Source organism: Triticum aestivum, chromosome 7D (genome assembly GCF_018294505.1).
Source record: "Triticum aestivum cultivar Chinese Spring chromosome 7D, IWGSC CS RefSeq v2.1, whole genome shotgun sequence".
NCBI classification, from domain to species: Eukaryota; Viridiplantae; Streptophyta; class Magnoliopsida; order Poales; family Poaceae; genus Triticum; species Triticum aestivum.
In genome coordinates, this window is record NC_057814.1 from 2,263,693 (window position 1) to 2,282,837 (window position 19,145).

The 19,145-nt window shown below is 44.6% G+C and overlaps 3 protein-coding genes across 12 annotated transcripts in view; 2 read left to right on the forward strand and 1 right to left on the reverse strand.

Annotated features, from left to right (window-relative positions):
• Nucleotides 1-1,195: 1,195 nt before the first annotated feature.
• LOC123169787 (probable inactive DNA (cytosine-5)-methyltransferase DRM3) lies at nt 1,196-9,475 on the forward strand. 10 transcript variants are annotated; one of them, XM_044587654.1, is made up of 12 exons: nt 1,196-1,333; nt 2,188-2,219; nt 2,346-2,462; nt 2,556-2,646; nt 2,723-2,787; nt 3,370-3,469; nt 4,832-4,908; nt 5,016-5,115; nt 5,278-5,354; nt 6,759-8,141; nt 8,711-9,016; nt 9,131-9,475. In XM_044587654.1, exons 2-10 carry the CDS (start codon nt 2,217-2,219, stop codon nt 7,995-7,997), a joined length of 1,869 nt encoding a protein of 622 aa, XP_044443589.1. In that variant the 5' UTR covers nt 1,196-1,333; nt 2,188-2,216; the 3' UTR covers nt 7,998-8,141; nt 8,711-9,016; nt 9,131-9,475. The 10 variants fall into 10 exon arrangements, with proteins under 10 accessions (XP_044443589.1, XP_044443591.1, XP_044443594.1 ...); XM_044587656.1 differs by having other exon boundaries at nt 8,714-9,016; XM_044587659.1 differs by having other exon boundaries at nt 8,876-9,016.
• A 2,841-nt stretch (nt 9,476-12,316) lies between these two features.
• LOC123169789 (uncharacterized) lies at nt 12,317-14,522 on the forward strand. The gene is made up of 8 exons (XM_044587665.1): nt 12,317-12,455; nt 12,588-12,686; nt 12,836-12,934; nt 13,040-13,120; nt 13,348-13,500; nt 13,688-13,837; nt 14,003-14,040; nt 14,139-14,522. The coding sequence occupies exons 1-8, from the start codon at nt 12,378-12,380 to the stop codon at nt 14,320-14,322; spliced, it is 882 nt and encodes a 293-aa protein (XP_044443600.1). The 5' UTR covers nt 12,317-12,377; the 3' UTR covers nt 14,323-14,522.
• Nucleotides 14,523-15,112: 590 nt separating this feature from the next.
• Nucleotides 15,113-19,145, reverse strand: part of LOC123165216 (protein SUPPRESSOR OF GENE SILENCING 3 homolog) — a gene marked incomplete in the record, with an annotated part of 5,825 nt that continues 1,792 nt past the window's right edge. The window contains 5 exon segments of the mRNA XM_044582848.1: nt 15,113-15,752; nt 15,924-16,081; nt 16,263-16,507; nt 16,973-17,270; nt 17,643-18,478. Of these exon segments, the coding sequence (XP_044438783.1) occupies nt 15,530-15,752; nt 15,924-16,081; nt 16,263-16,507; nt 16,973-17,270; nt 17,643-18,478 (1,760 nt within the window).

The following is a 19,145-nucleotide window of genomic DNA, read 5'->3' on the forward strand; positions in this document are numbered from 1 at the left end:
TGACTTAATGCATGACATGGTCTCCACTAGGACAAGGAAAGGAGATTACCGATTTGGTTTAGATTGTTCCAAAGCAAGAAGGACATGGAGAGGAAAAGCAAATGCAGGAGGGCATGGAGAGGAAAAGCAAATATAGGAGGGGCGGAGGGAGGAAACTTGGAGGCAAGGAAGTGAACGTACAAACTCCTTTCTAATACTAGTTAATGAGCACGTGCAATGCACGTTGATATTAGGGAAAAAATTAACTGCACGTTGATATTATGTAGGATATCAGTTACGTGTTAATTATAAGATTAATATAGGTGTTGGTATTTGGTATGCTATCAATTGCATGCTCAACATGTTGAGAGCTCACCATTGGAGCAATCTAGGTCGTTGGATTGACATGGTTTGATGGCTGAGATTATTTGGATCTGCCCCTTTGGGTCTTTTTATATTGGTATAGATGATTTGGACGTTCTGGGTCGATCGATGCCTAGAGTTGTAGAGACACTCTTGTGAGGACATCCATAGACAAATAAAGGTGATAATTGTCAATGGTGTGAGGTCACCGACGACCTGGCACGACACGAATGTTCTCTCTACAAGTGTAGAATGAGCAAGTGATACATATCCAAGACTTGTCAGAATGTACTTGTCCAGTCTTTAAGTGCCATCATTCACTGGGTTAGTTTCTCATCTCCTCCATGGTTCTTATTTTGCGCCATTTACCAATTTATATATCACTAGCATTTTGCTTTGGTATTGCGAGTCGCATAAGATATGACACAATTTCTGAAAATGAGGAGATAGTAAGTGGAGTTTGCAGAAAACTTGCTTGGGTTATGGCACACCAAGAGGAGTAACACCACCATGAACAAGGTGAATAGTGGGTGGGCTTGAAGGCAAGAAGGAGTGAGATGAGGCAGATGGAACAAGCATCACCGACTATAGTATGGGCTCGCACAAGCGACATTGTAGACGATCGTCGTAGTAGGCAGCGGCCGGAGCGCGTCCCTCTTTTGTTCTGATCGCGGTTATCCACCACTCACTCCCTTCGCCCGATTGCGTCGGTTCGTCTCCCCCTCTAGAGCACTCAAATAAAAATTCAAGGATGAAAAGGGGTAAAAGGAAAAAAATAAAAGAGGACGAAATGGGCCTCCACAGCATAGTTTTAGAGTTCAAAGACCGATTTGCACATCCAAGGTAATAAGACAGCCGGCGCGCGGCTGTGCATTCTGGTCTTGTACCCAGAGCCTCTGGACAAACAAACAGAAAAAGGGGAAGGCTTTTCCTCTCCGGGGCCGGCGCCGCCGCCGCCGTCTAAAGCTCTAAACCCTCTCCGCGGCGGCAGGTAATGCTATCTTCTCCTCGCCCTCGCCCTCGCCCTCGCTCTCTTCCTCCCCTCCCTCTCTCGTAGGCAGGCGCAAGGTTCTTCCCCGCTTCGACCGCCGGCGAGGCCGCCGCGAGCCGTCGTCTCCTCCGTCTGCCGCCCTAGCGGCCGGAGGAGAGGGGGATCTCCGGCTCGCCGCAGGCATTGTAGGTAGGTAGGTTTCGCGATGGGATTCTCTGGGCGCCGCGACGGCGGTGGAGGCGGCGCCGCGTCGTGGTGTGCGCGCCTCGGCCCTGTTTCCCAATCCGGCTAAGCTTCCGGTGGCGGAGCCGGGGCCGTCGTGCCCTCGCTGGTCAGGTTTGACCGACGATATGTAGCGGCGGCGGCGGCGGCGCCTCTGGTCCAGTGGTCCGCCTCCGTCCCCTCCGGCATAGAAGGATGGCCTGAAATCAGTGCCGTTTACAATTTGTTTTGGGGGATTGGATGTTGCTGAAGCGAGCTGGGACCTCTGATGGCGAGCCAAGATGACAATGCTCTGGCAGATGTTGGTTCTCACTTGTGTTGGGGAAAGAGATGGAGATGCAGCAATGCAGGAATGAGCAGGCAGAGGCCTGTTGGTGCTATGGGTTATGTAGCAGGCAGATGTTGCTGGGAATCTCTGTTGGTTCTCACTTGTGTTGATGCATGTTTGTTCATTTGCCGAGACGCTTCTCTTTCGTGAATCCCGCGAGTTTCTCAACTGGGGGGATGTTCCTCTTGGTTTTATGGAGGACTCTGTTCTGTTATGGCCCCCAACTTATATATGTTCCGTTATTATCTCTCACTCTCATTGCATTGCATCTGTATTAATGTCGTCGTTACCGTTTCTTTCTCAGGACCAAGTTTCAAGGCACACTTGATCGAGATGGTAGTAGCTGCCGACATTGTCTATTCTCACTCGAGGAGTTCCCTTTTCACTGATGTGTTCTCAGTCACTTCCCTTTTCTCGCCAACGATGCTCTTAAAAGATACCAAATTCACTTTGATGTTATAGGCCTCGCAGAACACCGGGTCTGGATCGGCATCTTCTTTGGGCAGTCTATTTGATTCTGATGATGAAGAAAACAGTGCCCCGTCTGTGCTCTCGATAGAAGCTAACCCTGATACCGAGGTGATATATATCCTCGTACCTGCTGTTGTTGTCGTATGTTATTCGTTTTGAGTTTGTTTGTCCAAATCTTCTGAATGTTCCTAACTTCGGCAGGAGCTAGATTCTTCCTCAAAAAAGAGGTCTTATTTACTGAGCAAGATGAGCTTCTCGAAGCAACACGTTGATTTGGCAGTCAGTGAGTTAGGTATGTGATTCTGCATCGACATGTAAAAGTAGTAACCATGTGCTTTCTGCTCAACATATGTTTAATTTCTTTTCAGGTGAGGGAGCATCAATTGATCAGCTTGTGAACTGGATTGTGACTGCCCAAGAAGCTACAACTGAGGTTTCTTTTTCCAGACCCCTTCTGTTTTTCTTTAGTAGCTGTTGTTTTCACCTCTGAATCTCGATCTCGTGGTGCCATGAGCTAGACTTAGAGCCAGCGCATTCACTCACACTTGACTTGGGTGTTCCAGTCTCTGTAATTCTGAACATGAATCACAAGAACAGTCTTAGAAAAATCATAAAACTGCTAAAAATAAACAGAAATGACAAGTACTAGTCAAACATATCTGCTGGATGTGCTTGTGGGTTCAAAGTTTCTGCTGGTTCCATCCTTCGTTCTTACACTGCAATTTGTGCTAAAAATAAACAGAAATGGAAAGTACTATTCAGACCTACCAGAGAGCTGATCCGGTTGAAATACCGATCAATGATCAAGCTCTCAACAGAATAGTTCTCCAGGCATGTTGTTGATGGGCGATAACTGTAGTATGAACTTCAGGCAGGATTGCTAAATTTATCATGATTGTTGCTCATGTTTACATTTTTTTAAACTTTTAACACCTAGTATATGTTAGACTAAGTCATATGCAATTGTGAGCAACTTCAGGCCTGATACTTCTGTTTTAAAATGACACTTTTTCAGGGAAATGCTGAATTTCTGCCTGCGCAAATGGATAAACCGCATTCTTTGCTCCAGATGGGGTTTACTCAACAAGAAGTCTCAATTGCTATTGAAGCTTTCGGTAGGTGCTTCTAAAATCTCCAATATTGTTAGCTTCTGTTACTTATTTACTAGATACTCCGTCCGTTCCATAATACAAGATGAAATCTTCCAGATGATATTCTCACCGCACAACAGCAAATTTGCCATAACCAACCTGCAGTAGAGTAGCACACCAGTAAGAGATATAAAGTTGAACATGCTTTTTGTACCATGGAGCACAGCATATTCAGCATGATGTTTAAGAAATTTTCGCTCAAAGATCGGATCATTCCTAACGCGCCACAATGCCTGCCAAATCGCCCATACCCCAAGCCAGATGCAATCCATACTCCCATTTCAGCCATGAAACAAAGTCCTGGGTGGTCAGAAACTCCTTACCAAAAGACCAAACAAACAGAACAGTAGGACATTGGAAGAGAAGATGGTCAATGGATTCAGGGGCCAAACAGAGAGGGCAGCAGCCATCTGTCAGCCCATGACGATGACGGATCTGCTTTTTAGTGGGAATCCTCTCATGCAACACTTGCCAAGCAAAAACTCTGATCTTCGGAGGAACCTTCAGTCTCCACACATCTTGTTCAAAAAAGGTGTCAGTACTCTCTGGTGAGAAAGCCATCCGTACATAGACTTGGCACTGTATTTTTTGCCAGCACTGAGAGTCCATTCGCTCTGTCTTGAAAATCTTCCCATTGCCAACAACAAACTTAGCTCCCCTAAGAAAGGAGATGTTGATCTTCTGCAGACCATTCTAGAATTCTGATCCCCTAGCGTTATTAGTCATGAAAATAGAGGAACATTCCAGCATACATTTCTTTTTAATGAGATGAAGCCATAGAGTGACTTTGTCCTCATTGAACAATTTCCAAATCCACTTATGTAACAATTTCCAAACCCCAATATCTGTAGGTCTACAGACTGACTCCCTTTTGAGCATGTGGTATTTGGCTTTATTAGATGTCCCCTCCCAGAAAAATCTGTCCCTTACCCTGTCCATCTCATTGTGTACACCTTCAGCCAGCAAATACAAACTCATCTGGTACTAAGGCATATTTGCCAGACATGCATTGGACCATCCTCTTGGTGATTTTCTGAACCAAATGCATAAGCTGAGCATTAACTAATCTGTGTTCATCAGTGAGCATACTCAGATATACCAGAGATAAGGTACCCAGCTTTACAGTTTATCCCCAAAACCAGAACCACACTCTTGTGATAATTGATCATCATGCCTGACTTGCCCTCAAAACAACATAAGAAAATATCAGCACTCTCCATTAAGATGACGGTATCATCTGCGTGTTGTAGCAGACTTGATTCACTTGTTGGTCTGTTTTGGTAATTTCGTACAGATCTTATGTCATTTTTTTTCTGTTCCTTTCAGGTCAAGAAGCCAAAGTTGAGGAGCTCGCTGACGCAATTCTGGCAAGACGCATTGCAAATAACATTGAGCAGAAAGAAGTAACTAAATGCCATTCATTTCTCGCTGCTATAGACATGCGCGTTGAATTTGTTGTTCTAGAGCATTCCAATATGCACGCTTTAATTTTAAAATGACGATTTTTCAGGAAACTGCTGAATTGCTGCCTGAGGTAATGGATAAACCACTTTCTTTGCTCAAGATGGGTTTCAATAAAGAAGAGGTCTCATCTGTGATTGCTATTTTCGGTAGGTGAACATGGTGTCAGGATTAGAGCTGTAGCCATAATTTTAAATATATCAATCTGTCAATTTTAAGATTACGAGTACATGTTTATTTGCAGTCTACTAGTGTTTGTCTGCTCTGTTGAGTTCAGAAACCTTAAATGTCATGTTTCCTACTCTTTCCAGGTGAGGAAGCAACAGTCGAGGAGTTGGCTGACTCCATATTCGCAAGACGCTTCTCAAATACCACTCAGCAGAAAAAAGTAACTAAATGACATTCATTTTTATTAGACTCGGGCTGTTTGGAGTGGTGACAGTGTAATACACCGGGGGTGGTTCCTCAGCGGGAAGCCTGGCAGCAGGCCTGCGATCTTCGCCGTCACCGGACGAAACCCGTCGCCACTCCCCCCACGGGCTCCCCCGGTGCATGATCGCCTCGGTCGTCATACGTAGAGCACGCGATAGGGCACAAGGCCCCAGAGCCACCCGGACAGGTCACTCTGAACGTAGACACTATCCAGGAACCCACGCATTTGGCGAGCCTAAATACCTTGAAGCGAGACTCATGAAGACAAACCAAAATTTTCGACATTAGGAGCCCGCCTAGGTTCTCATTCCCGGGGACGAAAAAGATTTAACTCTAGACACGCTCGGGGGCTACTGATGGTGTAATACACCGGGGGTGGTCCCTCAGAGGGAGGCCCGGCAGCAGGCTTGCCCTGGGCCCAGGTATTCTGACAGGGGTCCGGTGACAGGAGGGGGCCTGGAGCCTCGGATAAAGATCAGGAGCCCATCTTGGCATGCAAACCAAGATGGCGGCGGCATGAGATCGGTTAGATCACTTGTAAACCCGTAGCCCTCATCACCTATATAAGGCGAGGCTGCAGGTAGCCATTCCCATCTACAACGTAGACCATACTCTTGGTAGCCATACACATCTCTACTGTAACCCCCTCGCAGAGGTGCTCCATCATTAATACAAATCCAAAGCAGGACGTAGGGTGTTACCTCACCAAGTGGGCTCGAACCTGGGTAATCCCTTATGCGAACTCCCTTCTGGTACTTACAGCCGCGTTCACCACCCGACCGAGGGTACTGATGGTTTCTTGAACCGTCAAGTGGCCTATGTGGAGTTGTGGTTGTGACTTAACTCTCGCATTAGAATTAGAAGCCTATGGTGAGTGACACCAGTATGTAATGCTTGTTGTGTCTTCCCACATCTGTTAGCCCTTTTACATGAGGAAGTGGCAAAATTATAAGTGGGGTGCTATTTACGCATACCATGTCTCCCCGTAGGAGCGAGCTTTCGACGATGCAAAAAATAAATAGAACACTATGCTAGTGTAGAGTACCTTGTTATACTTATAGGATCTCCTGCAGAGTTCAAAAACCATATGTGGACAGATGAGGGCAATGTTAATATCTGTTTGATCTCATATCCATAAAGAAGTTAGATCAACTGTTTACATAAACGATTTCTATTTATGATGTTTCCAGTTGGTTTTCTAGTTTCTTTTGTTTCATGATTATTAAAGTATGTAATCGTTGACTCCAATGCTCATATGGAAAGTGACATCTTTAAATGCTCTCATGGATGTAAAACAATAAAAACTAATTAATAACCCCTCTTGTTTCTAACATGGCATTATATGTTCTCTTTTATGTAGGTGAGGATAGAGTCTGAATTTCCGGACGAGACAGAAACTGAGTATTCAATTTCGAGATTGAGGTTCTATGATGATTATGATGCCAACATCAGGCGTAAAAAGGCCAAGCATGCATTTGGAGATGACAGAAGGGCGTCAAGCAGTCAGAATGTTAATCAATCTAGCCGCACTCCATGGTTAAGTCGTTGTTCTGGGTCAATTGCTAATGGTTCTCTGAACGATGAATGTCTTGAAAGGACGTCAAGCCTTGGTAGAAACATCCGTGCCGACTTTGCCAAGCCTCCTTTCTTCATCTATGCAAGTCTGGTTGACATCAGCAAAGACAGTTGGAATACGTTATCGAGTTTCTTATTCAATGTTCAACCGGAGTATCTAAACAGTCAGTCGTTCTCGGCTCTGACGCGAAGGGAGGGTTACATTCATAACCTTCCAACGGAGGGAAGGCACGTCACGGTTCCAAGGTCACCAATGACGATCAGAGATGCATTACCTTTGACAAGGCAGTTCTGTCCCTTCTGGGACACGAGAAAATGGATTGATGGTGTTGGCTTAGATGTGGCAGGAAATGAACAGATTCGTGACAAGCTGGAGAAGGCAATGAAAGATTCACGAGGAATCCCTTCAGAAGTGAAGCAAGCACAGATTGTCCAGCAATGCAAGACGGCGAATCTTGTCTGGATCGGCCAAGGCAAGTTAGGCCCTCTGCAGCCACACCAGATGGAAATGATACTAGGCTATCCAGCTAACCACACAGATCTGCCGGGCATAGACCCACAAGACAAGGTTGCTTCTATGAGGTTTGCCTTGCAAACTGATACCATAGCATACCTTTTGTCGGTCCTAAAGGACCGGTATCCTGATGGGCTGAGAGTGATCTCTATCTACAGTGGAATCGGGGGTGCAGAAGTCGCTCTACACCGTCTTGGAATTCCGCTGAGGTGCGTGGTGTCCGTAGAGGAGTCTGTGGTGAACCGTAGAGTTCTAAAGATGTGGTGGAGAAAAACCCAGCAGAACGGAAAGCTGAGACAACTGGATAGGATACAGAAGCTAGATACTAAGGAGTTTGAGGCCCTGATGAAAGAGTTTGGTGGTTTTGACCTGATTGTTGGCGGAAATTATGGTCTGTACAGAGGCACAGTGATGACAGTGGGCACGACCATGGGTATGGACACAAATCGGTTCTTTGAGTATGTCCGCATTGTCCAGATGGTGAGAAGAAAAATGCAAGGAATTGCCTGACACACACAGATTTGTCCTCATTCGTTCTCCTCTGGATGTGGATCATCAAGGTTAGCAGTACCTTCACAAAAAGTCTTCTTCTTTGTCTTCCTGTTGCATGTATTGTCCGCAACGAGACCTCATCCTTGCACCATAAAAAGAAAGGTAAAATTTGCTTCTGTTTGTTTTGCACAAGTGCTTTTCTGTTTTATGAAGGATTTTTAATTTGCAATTGGCATGGCCAATGGCTTACATACAGAGTAATTAATTGAGTGGTCCTTGTTGATTAGCATTCCCTGTTTTGCTTCTGTAGCAGCATAGCATGTGGGTGAGCGACCAAACTTATTTGTTTCACCAATTGCATGTGTTGTCTACTGTTTAAGATTTGTGTGTGCATGTGTTGGTTTGGATGCCAATATTTGTCATTTTTGTTTCGACTAAAGAGGCTGTATTTGTTTGCTATGATTAAGTTCAGTTCCAAAGATACATGTGTTACTGTATCTTTGTTTTCTGTGACAGAAACCAACCAACTAAATAATCTGTAATGTGAGCCAGCAACCACTAGCTAGGACCGAATTTGGCTTGTTTCATCAATTGTTTAATTTGCAGTTGGTAGGCTGATGGCTTAGTGTTGCTCTCATACATACAAAGTAATTACTAATTGTGTTGAGTGATACTTGTTGATCCTGTACTCAGTCGATATGTTGCTCGCATTCCCTGTTCTGTTTCTGTAGCAGCATAGCATGTGGGTGAGGCATCCAGCCATCCAAGATCAGAGTACAGAGGCTGTATTTGCTTTCCATGAGATTCAGTTCAGTTCGTCACTGCATCGTTGTTCAGTTCCTCACTGCATCGTTGTTCAGAAACCAATCAACTAACTAATTTGTAATGTGAGGCAGCAGCCATTTTTTGTTCGAGTACAGAGCACAGATTCAGTTCAGTTCCAAATTAGGAAGCATGTGTTGTTGCATCCTGTAATCATGGGGGAATTCGGTTGTAGAGTGCAGAGAGGAGTCTTCCTAATTCTGACCTAGATGAAGGTACCACACTCCTCGCTCCTGGTCAGATATTGCAGCAGCAGCAGCGTTCCATATATTTTTCAGCCATCTCGGTTTTGAGAAACAAAAAATAATATTTTTCTGTCTTCATATCAGGTGAGGTGGAAGCTGTAACGTATCAAGTGATGAGTTTCTTGCGCTCCTCGAGATTTTGACTGAAGACGAGTCTAGTGGCCGGCAAAGACAAAAACCCTATTGAAAGTCCAGCGAATGATTTTCGATCATGTTGTCGAGATTTGGCTGATATTGTTTACGGTGGTTTGTAGCACCGTTGGATAAAACTTGAGGCTGCTAAAAATGGTGCCATGTTGTTTAGGTTAGCTACACACTTCTGTGACTGTTACCATTCATAAATCAGTTTCATAATTAACTGATGGTAGAAATTAAAACCAGGTAGGTGGCACTCTTTCCTGTGTATGTATGTATCGAGTTTTTTCTTTCTGGCCATATTGTTGAGCTTCTGAGCTATGGCAAATCTGATCAAGCAACGACACTTTGGTTATCGTCATTCGTCTTTGTGCTTGTCGTCGCTTGATTGGATTTGCCATAGCTCAGAAACCGAATAGTCCTCCCGCCATCGGTGTGTAGGGGGCAGTATGTGGCTGTTCTTCTCGGGCCTCGCCGGCATGGCTTGGTGATCCACCGAGTTCGAAGATGGTGGCGCACCATTAGCCATGGAACCTGTGCATCTTTGTTCATGGCCGTCTGGAAAGGGGGGATCCAGGTAAGGCGTCGATGGTGGCTTGGAGTGAAAACACCAACCCATGAGACCAGCAATGCATCTCTTCTTCATGGAGAAGGACATAGCTAGACCATGGTGATGGTGCTGTCGGTTCAAGGCACCGTCAACGTCTCATCTTCAGGTCAGTTTATGTCTGTCTGCATAGTCTGTTGCGGCATGGATCCGCCTCGGGTGGTATCAATTTATAGTCTCAGGACGTCTACTTGGCGCCGACATTCACCTGCAATTGGCAGTTTTTGATTGGCATTTACGTACAAACCACCGCCTGTGGAGCACTCTAGATCCGTGTAATGTGTGTACGTGTACATGTACCTAGTGCTAGCGTACAAGCAATGGAAGTGCCAACTAGTGCTTGTAGTGTTGATCAAATCATCATCACATGGATAGTTAAAGCATGACTCATCTTTTTGTACTTCTTCTCAACAGATTCAAGCTTTCCAGTTGGACCCCGGCTTTAAGAAAGCTCCAGTATCAACTTTTTACCAGAATTTGGACCTATTTATTTTCGAACAAGTTGTTCGAAAAGAATAATTGAACCATTTTTAGAAAACTTTTAAGCATATCTATATAAAACCCGATGGTTCACGATGAAAATTTTAACTCTATTTGACTTCCTATAAACAAAAGCCAAACATGATGGCGCCAGATTTCTATAACAATAAGTGAACGAGCGAAACCTCAGTGCCATCATGTGTGGCGGCTACAAGGAGGATTATGTTCGGCTAATTTTACAGAAGTTACCCACTTCCCAAAATTGTAGCAAAAGGTAGTCAAATTGTAAGGAAGGACATCACAGCTCTGAGGATGATGAACATAGCTAGTCATGGATATTGCACCTTTCCCCTCTCAGAAGGCGAATAGGGCACAACCTTCCTCCCGTCAATCTCTGCCAGCGAGCCTGTGGATTTTCCTCCCTTCCTGGTACCTCGACTTTACATACTTTAGGGTTTTAGTCCTCATAGGAGTGGCGCTTCTTCTTCGAGTTAGTCTTCCAGGCTTCGATCCTCCTCAAGTTCATCCATTGGGATGGATTAGACAGACCTCCGTGTGTTACAACGATTTCGAGCGGTGTTGCGACAATGATCACCAAGTGCTCCTTCGATGATAACAACTAGTGTTGCGACGACTGTGACCCAATACTAGCTACTGTGACCAAATACTAGCTACGACGACCATTGTGGGCCTCGGGGATGGGTGTGGAGGTCCCTAGGGCGTGATGACATGTCTCATGTGCTTCTTCTTGGCGACTGCTTTTTGGTGTTATCAACTATGTCGTGTTTCTTTGTTTGATCAATTTTTGTGGATTTCCTCGATACCATGTATCTTGGCCATATATCTTGGTCATGGATATAAAGCAGCGTGAAAGCCTTTCGAGACAATAATATGTACCTGCATGATGCCGGCAGGCTAGTTAAGGTTGTACTCCCAAGATGCTTGTATGTGTTTTGACACGTGTGAAGCGTGGCCGCGGCTAGGTCAGCCGAAGCGGACAAATGTTTTCACTCTTAGTGTCAGAGGCAGTGGCGGAGCCAGGAAAATCAAATTGGGAGGGCCAAACGTTGCTAAACCTTGTTTGGGAGGGCCAGATCATTAAAATGCATTGTTTTAACAGCAAAAAAATCAATGTTTACACTAGTATTAGTCCTAAACCAGTGACATTAGGGGGGGCCAGGGCCCCTGCTGGCCCCCCTGTCTCCGCCACTGGTCAGAGGGAAGGCAAAAGGCTAAGGCGGCGCCCCCAAGAGAAGAGCGACACCACAAGCATCGCTGGTGCCGAGGCACAGAGCTTCCGCTCGAACTCTCTTACCCACCACAGAGCTTCCACTGTCCAACCCTAGTTCTACCCCCACCAATCGCTGGAACCCGCACGCCACCCTCGCTAGCCGCTGGCCACAAGCCTAGCCCGAGCACGCCTCCGCCACCGCCACACTGGGTCCAATGTGAGTAGGATCACTTAGCCATGCTTCATAATTGGAAAAACGGGCGCCATGAAAGTACATGCCACTCAACCAAAGAAAGATAACGGAAAGTTGCCCGAAATGAGCACTAAAGACTTTTCGAGAAATCTCATCGGTATGACTATCAAAATCGTGAGCATCAACATGTAGGTTCCAGATCCCAAGTGGTAAGGCCTCCTCCGCGAGCACAACCAGATCGGCCAAGCCACCGGCCCGAGCAGGCCGAGGCCCGACGCCGCGCCGCCCCAGCGAGTCTATCCCAGAAACCCAATAGATTTTATTTTTCTTTTGTGAGGGGACCTTGTCTTTGTAGTCCAACGGCATGTTTGATATGATGGAGACGCAAACGGGCAGGCAAACATCCATGCAAGGAATGGAAAGGAAGGATCTTCCTCTGGTTAATTTTGAAAAACATACAAATATATGGAAACGAATCCGCTGATTTCCAGGCAGGCAGGTAGCTCATTTGGATAGTTTTTGAACGTTTTTGTAAACAAACCAACGAAAGCTCCGTGAATCACGTACTCTAGCCGGACGCACAACGGTCTATTTCCAGCATTTGCGTTTCTCTTCCGTTAAGTAGTACCTACCCGTCTTCCTCTCATCCTCCCGTTGACCGTTGTGCAGCACCAACGACACAGGCATGGCGATGATAGTCGTCATGGATGCAGCAGCAGGGAGTTCCTCCGTCCCACCTTCTCCCACGCTTCATGATCAACACGTACATATCATCTCCTTCACGTTATTTATTCTGATTTAAATTTAAACTTCTCCTCTCATCAATGTTTTGGATCTTTATTCTGATTTAAACTTCTTGCAACGAAATGATTAAATAAAAAACTGATGATCGCAGGATGAGGGGCTCGCGCTCGCTATTCTTGCCGACCAACAGCCTATGGCGGTCGACGAATGCGATGATCCAGAGATCGAGGTCGACTATGTACCTCTAAGAGTAAGTGTTCACTTGTTGCACTTCAGATTCAGTAGAGTCGTGATTTTGCAACTTCTTGATTGATCTAGTTAACCTCATCTTGAGGCCGGGAGGCCCCTTTTTTTTAAATTTTGCGTCGAAATGATAACAACTTTTTTTTATGATCGTAGGAAGAGGGGCTCGCGCTTACTACTATTGCTGGCCAACAGCCTATGGCGGTTGATGAATGCGATGATCCGGAGAGCGAGGTCCACTTTGTCCCTCTTAGAGTAAGTGTTCACTTGCTGTACTTCAGATTCACTAGAGTCATGATTCTGTAAAGTATAATTAAGAGCATGACTTCTTGATCGATCTAATTAACCTCATTGTGGCAGGTCGTGAGGCCGGAGGATGAGCAGCAAAAGCGTCCCGGCGGGCGGGTTAAAGTATGTGCACATAAACCTAAAATGCAGAAAGTAAGTCCGTCGATACACCCCCGAAATGCATTCTCGTGTTTGTGCTTGTGATATCCTGGAACTAAGATTAGAACCAATAAACAGAGCTTCCAGTTTTATTTATGAATTCACAATGCTTCTGCTCAGATTATCTTATACCTTCAGCCGCATATTTAAGCATATCCGACAGCAAAATTGTTTGTAAGCAGATTAATATTTATAAAGTAAATTGTGTACTTGTGTAACAGAAGAGGAGAAATAGGCCTGCACGCACCAAGTCTGCTAAGAGTAATATGTGGCGTAAACCGGAGTTTGTTTACTGTGACAACATCAACATTAATACGTGGCCGGCAGATTCCATACCCGACGACGGTGACAAGGATGATAATTTTGCGCCAACGGTAAGAACAACATAATATTGAATATTGGTTCATCAAAGCATTTTTGTATTCAACGCTTGAAAGAAACACTTGTCCTTATATCATGCCCATTTTGTATGGAAAAACGAAAAAACATGGTATGCCACGGTTAGTATCGTGGGTGGCCAAATTTCTTATTTAATAAGTAGATTGTGTACTTATGTTACAGGGGAAGAGAGGGAGGCCGGCACGCGCCAAGTCTGCAAAGACAAAGACGTGTCGAAAACCAGGGTTTGTTTACAGCGACAACTACAGCATTAGCAGCAGTGAGAGCGAGAGCGAGAGCGAGGGAAACAACAATGATGATTATGATCCGACGGTAAGGTCCTACATGAATTCAATGCATTTTTGTGAGTAGAAACTTAAAAGAATCCCATGTTTGTACACAGACTCATTTTTCAAAAAAGAAAGAAAGAAGAAAACAAATGTTTGTAAGCACACGTTAATATGTATGTAAAACTAAGAATGAGTTTTTATTTGACAGGCACCTGATGCTGATGGCCACCCAAAGAAATGTGCAAGGTAATTCATCACTAGTTGATTTCTCTGCGAGTAGAGTGCTTTAAAAATAAAATATCTCGAGTGTGTTTGACTCACACAACTGAATGTCCGAATAAAAGATCTCGAGGGAGGCCGGCACGCGCCAAGTCTGCTAAGAGCAAGATGTGGCGTAACCCGGAGTTTGTTTGCGGCGACAACATCAACATTAGTACCAGTAGTGAGACCGAGATTGAAAGAAACAATGATGGCGCAGACCGCCATCATCGCCGAGGGTGTCAGGGCCTCCTCTCCCTCTTCTCGTGAGGACCTCGCGGAGTGGAAGAAGAGCTTGCAGGCGTTGGAGGCCTTGGGCATGGATGTGACGTTCCTGCGTGAGCGAGTCGATGGCCTCCTTGGCCTCCTCGCCGCTGATGAGGTGGGGAAGATGAGAGCCTGGGAGTCGAAGATGGCGACTCTCCAGGATGCTATGAGGGTGATGAATGAAGAGGTGGAGGAGAGGGAATCGAGCGCACAGGCTATGCAGCAGCTGGCGTCTGCACCATGGTGATGGTATCACCAATTTGTATGAACACTTCTTTTTGTGCAAATCCTGAGTGACAGTCCTATCATTTTCAAGACAGCGTTCTGTAAACTAGTACTGTTGCAGAATTACTTCGCAAAAAAAAGAAAAATACTGTTATAGAAATTGTCCAGATTTACAAACATGAAACCTGATAGAAATTAACAACGAGAAACATTTACAGAAGAGATGGCCAAGCAGCACTGGAATCAAAAGCAATAATAGATTAAGCTTGTTAACAGTGCTACAATTTATACAAGTGATAAAAGAATGCAGTACAGTTTATAACTGATCAATACGTTGAAGATTTCAACTAGGTAGGAAGTGGGGTTGAGGCCAGAAGATGAAGCCATGGCATGCAAATCTGGGTGGACATTCAGTTAAGCCCAAAACACGGATTCGGTTTTCGTACTAATACTCACCAAATTTCAATGATGAGGCATTTGTGGGTAGTGGCAAGGAGGCCCAAAACTCTTGGCAGTTTTCTCATGACAAATAGCAAACACTGGCTAGAAATGTTACTAGATAAAGACGAGGACAAGAAAAATTTGACTAGATAAAGCAAATGGTGACAAAGTTACAAAGGTATAGACCTCAAAGCAACTCAGCTTTTCGCCAATGACTTTTCGGACAACCATCCCCATGATTAAACTCACGCAAATGATCGCCCAAGTCTCTAGTTTTCATCATGTCTTTTGAAAAGAACTCGAATTCTTCTCTCTGGCAATGACACCAGCCTAGAAGGAACCATATGAAATTCTGAAAAGATGACACGATAATTTGGACACGTTCTATCTGAAATTCTAAAGCAGAGCAAGATGACAGGTCCAATCAAGTTCAGGTTTCCTAATCTTGCATACACCTGAATATATCACTCAAAGCGGCCATTACGCCAGGAGAGTGATCCAGTTTATAAGGGAAACCGGATCGAAAACCTATGTATTGTGATCTTCAAGAGCTGTTGGAGGCCTGGAAGGTGCCGGGCTTGTGTTTCTCCATCAGACCGGTAAAAGCGGCATCAAACTCCTTCTCGAGCTCCACCTCCTTTGCCGCGTACTCTTTCTTGAGCTGCACCTTCTTTTCCTCATGTGCTTTTATCAGTTGGTCTGCTTCAGCCTCGAACTCCTGCACGTCCTTAACCTGGCAATCTATGAACCGCTGTACCTGTTCCTTCCTGCACAGTAGCATAACATGTACGGGTTAAAATAGACCATGTTTTCACTATACTGAAAGCGAAACAGAAGCAAGATTGACAAGTAAAACATCGACCTGGAGCACTTCCATCCCCAGACCACACATTGCAACATTAGCTCCACAGAAATCATTGATTGTTCATGGTACGCACCTTAGCCTGCGATTTTCGGTAGTCCCAGAATCCACGTCACACTGTCTAGCCTTGGCACGCTCCTCCTGCAGCAACCTCTCAAACTCCCTTTCCTTGTCCTCTAGGGCCTTGTGAATGTTTTCTATCTGATCATGGAAGAATTTCTCTTGGGACTTCATCTGGAAAGTATAGAAATTGCACAAGGTAAAAAAAAAAGCCAATGATCTCAAAAACAAGGAAATGGTAATTCTATCGAATGTTGATTATTGGCATGTAAGTGTTTGGAAATAAAATATCCCTTTGATGTTCAGATGTGTCTTCACACACACTGGTGCAACCTTTAAGCAAGCAATCATTTACCTCTTCCTCGTACTCAGAGTGCTTCTCTTTAGCTTTACGCCTGACGAATATATTCTCTTCCTCGGTCTCTCGAAGTTTCTGGGTAACAACGTCCAGGGTTCCTTGTACAACTTTAGAGCGTTGCTCTGTCTTAACCCCCTTGTTCTTCACATAAGTGAGTTCTTGATTATCTTCACTCATTTTTTTCATCGGGGCCACTACCATCTCATTATGAGATCTCATCTCATATTTCAGGCGGCTTTTCCCTGAGAATTATAAAAAATCATTTATGTAAACACATAGTACAGTAGCCAATATATCTGCTAAGAAAATCGTGGGTGTACTGAAATCTGGTTTAATAGAGCATTTCTACCTTTGCACTAAATTAATACATTTTTTGAACCAAGATAAATACATAATAATAATACTGTGTTTGAGCCGCCATAACTATAGGCCATCTTGAATTTAACAGGACAGCATCAGAAAACTAAACAGGCCTGTCGTACTATGCTCCAAATACATATATAGAGATGAATGTGGGAAGTATCGACCATGTTAACATGTCAATGCGAGAAGTGAAGAACAGAGAGGTGCAGCTTCACATGCATATCATGTTGCATTCGCACCAATCATCATTGGTGGCAAAGAATTCAGGCAAGAAAGTTCATTACAATCAGGTAGTATTTACCATAGAATGTATTAAATGTATGAACAGAAGTTCAATATTATACCTTGGTGGTGTTTATTGAAATCCTCCATGTCTTCCTTTGTGGCTAGGAAACCATATAATTGTCTTATCCCACCTGGTAAGAAAAGAGCCCTGTGTTTTTGCATATAATTGTACCTGTGTGTTCTTTGATCAACAAAGTGCTTATCCAGACGTTCCCCCTCAGTATAGCCCACGGCAGAGCTTTCAAATATTAGCACACTCATGCCACGGTGCCCAACTGGACCGTATGCATGACGTGCTTTGGCCACAGCATAAGCACTGAAATATTCGAGTAGCTCTTGGTTGCCCATGCCTAACCACTGTTGAGCATCAACGAATAGCGAAATCAGAATGCAATAAAACGTCATTTTAGAACCTTGAACAGTTATCTTAAACATATGCTTTTTTACAAATTCAATGGACTACATATTTGCAAACATTCAACTGATTTACTAACTATACCTAGCCAACACAGTAGACATATATTTACATGATTTTAGTTTGTATTAAATTCAAGCATGTTATAACAGGTCGTCTGAATATTGAGTATTTTAATCCTTCCCAGACAGATTAATAGATATGAATCAAATGCTCTAGAAAGATAAAAGAAATGAGCATGAAAATAAGACAGTTTTGCTGTTTACTTTTGCTACTAATACAATGTGTAGTCGAAGATAGACAAACATCATCACCTTATCATCTTCACCCTTTTCCAGTCTTGTGTTCATCACAATCACCATTGGCGGCCATACTATCTGCTGGTCAGTGCTTTCTGCCAATCCGTTCCATTTCCCAAAGTGCTCGCCGGGCTGTACCACAGAAGACCCCCTGCGAGACATCTCCTCTTCCAGCAATGCAGCCAATTCCCTGTGGAGCTTAACCCTCCTAGAACCCATTGTTCTAGCATGTCTGACCAAAGATTCCAGCCCTTTGAACCAGGCAATTGCTCCTGGTCCATTTTGGCATGCCGGACAATGCGATTGTCGCTCATGTATCTGATCCACACTTAAGGTGTTGATCTCCTGAAAGAAACTTTTGAACCACTTGTTTGTTTTTCGGGTTTCGAAACTTTTCTCCGATGCATCGGAATCATAGTCATCGCTCATGTCATCATCATCATCATTAAGATCATCATCATCTGACGAGTCCTCGACTTGAGGATCATCCATCTCAGGGTCGAAACCAGATGAAGCAACATCATCATCGTTGTTGCTTCGAGGACGACATGGGCGAGGCCTTGATGCCCACTGCCAACCATTTACCAGAGGTGGGGTGACAGCTGGGTTTGGCGCTTGCAATCCTGGTTCTGTAAACCTTGCTTGTGATGATACCCTGGGATTGTGTCTGGCAGCAGGACCACGACCAGAAGGTTGAGCCGAATTATTTCCTGAAGGACGCGAAGATCCATTGCCATTCCAAGCTTGCCTTGCTGTAGCGGGTGGAGCATTTGAGGATGAAGTCCGTGGCGCCCATGTTTGCCCTGACTTCTTCTTCTTATTCTCAATGGTCTCCCAACCACCCCCTGGACCTGGATGCAGGATAAGGACAGGATTATGTGATGTATGATTATTACATAGAGCGATATAAACAAACATATTTACACGCATGATGTCAAGAATTGAAAAAGCTGCAGAAGGGTAATGCATTGTTAATCAAAGTCTTAAGAAGGGCTATCACAAGTTGTGGCAATATTCCCTTGGAGACAATTATCACAATTGGCAAACGATTGGTGAATTGGCAATGGATGAGCATGTTACAGAATTTAGCATGGTAGGTAACCTGCGACAAGCGACCACAGCATGTTTATATCATCGGTCTTAACCATACCAGATGAGACTGTAATAATCTAATTAAGGCTCTACCCTCCAGGCAAGTCAGAGAAGAAATCCAAGAAACCCAAAGGTGGCTCTGTAAAGCTCTAAGCTCACGGAACTAGTAACTGAATCCCCGATTCTTTCAAAACAAACAAACCCAAACAACAACAACAACAACAACAACAACCAATGGCGCCAACAACAACCAATAATAATAATAATAATGCCTAATTCAGGAATCACTCGGCCCGCCCCATGGATGGATCAAGGAAAACCAAATCAGCAGATGCGCCATCCAACGGCGCACCACACGGATCCCCAAAGCACGGGGGCATCTCCACACCGCGGCAAGGGAGGGAGGGAGGTAATTCAGGAATCACT

Excerpts from the sequence above, each read along its gene's own strand:
- LOC123169787 (XM_044587654.1), top strand. Across the intron at positions 2,463-2,555 it reads AAGCTAACCCTGATACCGAG|GAGCTAGATTCTTCCTCAAA; the intron begins GTGATATATATC and ends TAACTTCGGCAG. Across the intron at positions 5,116-5,277 it reads ATCTGTGATTGCTATTTTCG|GTGAGGAAGCAACAGTCGAG; the intron begins GTAGGTGAACAT and ends TACTCTTTCCAG.
- LOC123169789 (XM_044587665.1), top strand. The coding sequence starts at position 12,378 with ATGGCGATGATAGTCGTCATGGATGCAGCAGCAGGGAGTTCCTCCGTC. Across the intron at positions 13,838-14,002 it reads ATGATGATTATGATCCGACG|GCACCTGATGCTGATGGCCA; the intron begins GTAAGGTCCTAC and ends TTTATTTGACAG. Across the intron at positions 14,041-14,138 it reads CACCCAAAGAAATGTGCAAG|ATCTCGAGGGAGGCCGGCAC; the intron begins GTAATTCATCAC and ends TCCGAATAAAAG.